The sequence below is a fragment of the Cyprinus carpio genome, chromosome B11 (assembly GCF_018340385.1).
Source record: "Cyprinus carpio isolate SPL01 chromosome B11, ASM1834038v1, whole genome shotgun sequence".
NCBI classification, from domain to species: domain Eukaryota; kingdom Metazoa; phylum Chordata; class Actinopteri; order Cypriniformes; family Cyprinidae; genus Cyprinus; species Cyprinus carpio.
This window is the reverse complement of record NC_056607.1, coordinates 599047-605046: the sequence shown is the minus strand read 5'-3', so window position 1 is coordinate 605046 and position 6000 is coordinate 599047. Positions and strand designations below refer to the sequence as shown.

General features: G+C 36.7%; 1 protein-coding gene across 3 annotated transcripts in view; it reads right to left on the bottom strand.

The window, feature by feature from the left end:
* LOC109062748 (phosphatase and actin regulator 3-like) overlaps positions 1 to 6000 on the bottom strand; it is a 60678-nt gene that overhangs the window by 33871 nt on the left and 20807 nt on the right. The window contains exons 1-5 of one of the 3 annotated variants that reach the window (XM_042733490.1): positions 5138 to 5264; positions 3485 to 3646; positions 1920 to 1994; positions 1623 to 1772; positions 1 to 236 (exon numbers count right to left, since the gene is read on the bottom strand). The exon at positions 1 to 236 is cut by the window's left edge and continues 10 nt beyond it. In XM_042733490.1, coding sequence (XP_042589424.1) covers positions 1 to 236; positions 1623 to 1772; positions 1920 to 1994; positions 3485 to 3641 — 618 coding nt within the window. In that variant the 5' untranslated portion in view covers positions 3642 to 3646; positions 5138 to 5264. Of the gene's footprint in view, positions 237 to 1622; positions 1773 to 1919; positions 1995 to 3484; positions 3647 to 5137; positions 5265 to 6000 lie in introns of those variants that run through there. The other 2 variants (XM_042733488.1, XM_042733489.1) reach the window with 2 other exon arrangements.

Sequence of the window (6000 nt, the reverse complement as noted above, 5' to 3'; positions counted from 1 at the left end):
TTGATACGGACTGTCGAGGCTGCCCAGTCGAGTAAGCAGCTTCACAGGAAGTTTGGCTGGAGGAGTGTGGACTTCTCTGAGCGGCGGCGCCTCCTCTTTTTTCTGCTCATGGCACTCAGGGGCCTCAGGGGGCCCTACACTGGCCCCTCTGCTCGAGGCATCAACACAGGACTTCTCCTCATCCTCACTTTGTTCAAGTTCCCCTTCTGTGTCTATCATCTCTGTGGCATCTCGCGCTGTAAAGAGATCAGGCCAGAAAAGAGTGTTCTGTTATCTCTGCTGCCACCTTGTGCTAATTCAGCGCTGCTCACTCTGTCAAGCCTGGTAAAAAAAAGTCATATATTTCAAATACATTTATTTCATACTACTGTAAGTATAGTTCAAATCGACTGACAAAACATATCGCTCGAGATTTACTGATATAAAAATGATAATTAAACTTTAATTGGAGTTCTGCTTGTGCACAATGCACATTTCTTAATATTAAGTCTAAAATGTGTTTTAATGTCACTGTTGATGAGGATTGTATGATCTTTGAATAACATCGGTCTTTAAATGCGAGATATTTAAAGTGTGCCTGAAGTATACTAGCAATAGTTCCACTTTAGCACAATCAGATACACTTCAGTATATCTTTATTTGGACTTCCGCACAATTAAAGTGCATCAAGCACAAAATTAGTTGTGCCAGTTCAGCAGACTTTTAGTTTACCAGTTTAGTATAACAAAAGCACTACTGCAGGGTATTTTTATTAAGTACAAAAATACGTAAATGTATTTGTAGTATGCATAGCATGAAATAAATGTTTTTTCAAATTCGTTTTAGTAAATGTATTTTTCACTAGCGAAGACAACAGATTTGTCCATTTTCAACATATGAATGAGTCATCACTTGTTACAAAAAACCAAACGAAAATGTGCATAACCTGCCTACATATCAGTTCTAGAACATATTAAACTTTTTGAAGTATGTCTTAAAAGAAAATATTGTTTTCGTCTTTATTTCATGTTCACTTCAGTGTGTCACTTGCCATTTCTTTGTACTTGTTTCTAGCAATTTCTAAATAAAAACTGTTTATACACTCATTTTTTTCAGTGTCAGTATCAAGTTGACGTGCAACCTATTTTGCTTCCCTAATGAGTCATATTCCTGAAATAGAATATTCAACAATAAATAAATAAGTAAAGGAAGAAATCATAAGGAAATTGTTTTTGTCCATTAATGTGAGTTTGCAGTGCATTGTGGGGCATCTACTCCTTTCCACTGGCCTTGTTTTTGGCTTTTTGACCAGGACTTGCACTGAAAAAATTGGTGTATTCTTTACTTTAAAATAATTTTCTCTCAGAAATTGCTAACAAATTTCACAAATAATTACAAAGACACATTGAATTAAATTTTGAAGTAGAAAGACTTGTATAACATTCGCCAATAATCTTTATTTTATTAACAACTTTTTTCCAATGTGAAGCCTGAAGGTCAAGGTCATCCACCAGAGCACTAAATTACATGAACATTATTGTAGAAGCATTGCAACAGGGATAAAGTTAACCGCATCAATTTTCTCTCCATGTTGACCCTCAGTCATCCGTTTTGCAGAAGGCCACGCGTTCACGGATCCTGACCTGCGGACAGATTGTCTTCATCAGACCCCAGATCCTCGGTGTTGCTGGCCAGCGGAGCCATGGGCTCGTCCTCGTGCTCCTCTTCATCAGACTCGTCCAAAGCCGGGGCTCCTGCCTCGTCTGGACTCACGCCACATGCCAGGCCCGACTCTGCAAGCATGCGAAAAACGGCTGTCATCACGTTCTCATAAAAGCCTCCTAACTCTGCTGGTGGTCTAACAGGACCAGGTGATCTCGCTAACGTTACGCGTGTATGCTGCTGCTGACAGCGGGGAGCTGAAGAGTGATGTTTCTCACCCATGCCAGCTTCTGCCAGGCCTTTCCTGACAAGATCGTCACGATTCTGCCTGCTGGGCACTTTCCTCTCCAGCCCTGCAGATGCCATCAGACAGAGTCAAACATAGATCTCACTGAACACAAATACAACACTACAGTCCTTCAGCCTCTAAATCAAGCAAGAGATACTAAGAATCAATTATAAAAAATTTATTGTTTTAAAATATTTTTTTTTGTGTTGTGATTTATTTGATTTTTTTAACAATTTTAACACATCTATTCAGTTTGAAATTGGAACTCTTTTATTCAACAAACAATAATCAATAACATTAAAGGTCAAGCTTTATTTTGAAAAAAATAAAAAGTAACAACTAAAGACTGATATCATAGACATTTTTATAATAAATATACATCTTTCTAGTAATGTCAAGCTCTAAAATATTTTATCTGGTAGAAACTGCTATCTGTGAGTAAATAATAATAATAATAATAATAATAATAATTTTAAAACCCTGTAATCAGAAAGTACCAGAAAAGTCATTACAGTTCATTGGTAACAAAATGTAAAGATAAAACACAGATAAATATTTTGACATTAAAACATTTGTAATTGTGGAATTTATTAATTATAATATAATAATAATAATAATTTATAAGTATTTTATTTAATTACTTCATTATTATTAAAACAATTTATATGAATCTAAGCAATTATGTTTAAATAATGTTTTAAATAAATATTTATATAAACATCTACATTTTTAATTAAACTATTTTAAATTGGCCCTCTTTGTTTCTGTATGTTAAAAAGGTTTAAAATGAACAGTTCTTCTAAGGTTTAGAACCTATGCTCTAGGTCTTGTAGCTTTAATTAAACGGTAAAATTATTAGACACAATTTCATTTATTATCCATATTTAATTTTTCTACATCATTTTATTAAAGAAATTATCAGTTCAATACAAGTTTATGTCAACTGACACCATTTGTGGTGTAATTAATAAAAAACAAAAACATTTTTGACTAAACAAACAGCTTTGACCTGTTACTCGTCTGTTTCTGACAGTCTATGAGTTCATGAACTAGGTGAGGTTTCTTTTAGAGGATTTCTGCAGATTATATTACACCAGTAGATGTGTTTATGACTGAGTCACTGAATCACTCATTCAACCAGTTTAGACTCATTCAGGAAAATAACAAAACAAAACAAACAAACAAACAAAACCCCACTACCATTCTGCTTAGAAATTATCAGCACTGTGGACAAATAAAGAAAAAGTAAGTTGCACTATTTTACTGTTTAAAATGTGACTCAATACTGACTTCTTGTTTACTGAGACCACAGTTTCCCCTGTTAAATATTTAAATTATTCACACTGTTGCTTGAAAGATTTTTCTTGAATTTAGCATTAACCTGTCAGAATCTAGAAATGGAACTATTAATTTTATTACTGAAATTACAGTGATATAATGTAACAGCATGAAAGCTGAAATGCAGTGGCAGTCATTTGATGGATGGGTAGTAATTATCCCTGATCCTTATACATTATTATACGATATTTAAATGGTTTACTTTTCCTAACTCACCTGTAGAGCCCTGTCTCAGTTTTTCATTTTTCTTTTTCCTCCACTTCCAGGGCTTGAAGATGCGTCCCAGGCTGGCCAGTTTGCTGTTGCGGCGAATGGGGGGAGTTCGGACCCCTGACACCAGACAACTGGAGTGAAGCGCTCTGTGCTGATCCATCACATCTACAACAAAACACAGACAAACACTCTCAGAGAAGTGCTGAACCTAAAGCTGTCCACTCCTGATACTGATGGGATAGTTCCCCCCAAAATAAAAATGATGTCATTCATAACTCACCCTCATGTCATGCTAAACCTGTAAAACCTTTGATCATCTTCGGAACAAAAATTAACCATAAGTTCACACACGACAGTTTTTGAATTTGATTTAGAAATGCTTATTTTTTTCCTCTTGTTGGTGAATTTATTTCAGGTCTTCCCCACTTCTTTCAATCTGATCAAACTTTCTCTTGGATTGAGCTCATCTGGATCGACTGAGGTTTTTACATGAAGGCTGTTCAGTCTGACATGACATCAGTCTGACATCATCATGACATCAGTCTGATTATTTGGGTGCATGTAAATGTAGCTACTGACTGCATCACAAAACATTTTGGATGCAGTTCACACCAGTATTTGGTGTTGTCCACTTGACATCAGAACACCTGAGACAGATGTTAATAACAGCTGCAAAAGGGCTCAATGATATTCCATGGGGAGTGAATGGTGTCTGCAGTAGAGCAACAAGGCCTGTGTCGAATCTCAGGACACATGGCTGAGCATTTGCTGGGCCAACAGCATTTGTTTATCAATGTTGAACAGCATATGAAGACATTAGTTTTAATTTAAAAGATAAAGAAACACACAAAAAACTGACCAGAAATGTCCACTGTAGAGGACACTGGGATTAAAAGCATGTTTATTATGCATTTTGGGAGACAAAACAATTGAATAGGAAAATAAATCATATATCATTATTTTCATAAAATGATTACTCCCATTAATACACTACGTTTTTTCAACATGCTGTCCCGGCCGACAGCACATTAATATGCATCCTTAAACAAATTCAGCATGCAACCTAAAAATTGATTGGTCTAATCATGTCTATTCATGTCCTTTTATTTATTTATTTATTTATTATTTTTTTTATTTTTAGAAAAACTGAGTCCTGGTGTCCTCTACAGAAGACATAGCATAACATGAATAAAATATCATTTTTTAAAAATATGCTTTTTTTGATTTTTTTCTTATGTTTTAAACAATGTAATGAAAGGACTAAATTCACAAAGCTTTTTTTCCTGGAAGGATATTACAAGTCTAGCACTGTTTAAGGAAGAAGCCGAAGGCATTCACAGAAGATATTGCACTTTCAAGCACGCTGTGTGAAAACACATGGAACCAAGTTTGACACGAATTATTCCAAACGCCAACAGTCACATGACTTATCAAGACATGACAAGTCCAGTTTGACAGCTCATGTTCATTGCATTCTCAATCATACGCAAAAGAGCATGTCACTCAAATGAAGAGCCACTGGTGTCTTTAACTTTCTGCAGATGTCCAATTCACTGGTAAATCCTGTTCTGTGGACACAGAGCATTGCATTATTCTGTCTCACATGGTCTGCGCAGACACCAACACACAAACAACTGACTGTTTTAAAAGAATTACCCTCGGAAATCAAGTCAGTCCTGCAACTCGAGGCACGAACAGATGATTCTTCTGCTCAGTGTGGCTTTGCTGCAGCCTGGAATTGAACTGCTGGTTTCGTCTGGTCAGAGGAGAACTGGCCCCCAGACTGAGCCTGGTTTCTCCCAAGGTTTTTTCTCCATTCTGTCACTGATGGAGTTTTGGTTCCTTGTTGCTGTCGCCTCTGGCTTGCTTAGTTGGGGTCACTTCATTTCCAGCAATATCGCTGACTTGTTTGCAAATTATTGCACAGATACTATTTAAACTGAACTGAGCTGCATGATGACATCACTGAATTCAATGATGAACTGCTTTAACTGTCATTTTGCATTATTGACACACTGTTTTCCTAATTAATGTTGTTCAGTTGCTTTGACACAATCTGTTTTGTATAAAGCACTATATAAATAAAGGTGATGAACTGCTCCTCGGTTCACTGACCTACTCCAAATGCACACTAACTTCCATACGGATTAGTCCATCTCAAACCCCATCAAACTCAGGACTCGGCTTGAGTAAGGGTCCAGCATGAGGCATGTGCTTCTGGAGGCTCAAACCCTGCGCCGGAGCAGGAATAGAAGCATCTCTCCTACACAGTCTGGCTGAGATGGAGAGCTGACACCTCAAGAAGAGTGCAGATGAACCGTGGGCAGTGCTGAGAGCTTCTATCTCTGACTGTTTCTAGCACTGTTTCTTCCGTTTGTCACACCTAAAACAGCACAAAAATGAAAAGACAACAACAACAACTAACACCTGTTTATATCAGAAGGAATAGTGATGGATATTCTTTCTTTAGATAATATGTGCAGAACTCCCATCATTATACTAGATCAGGGGTGTCCAAC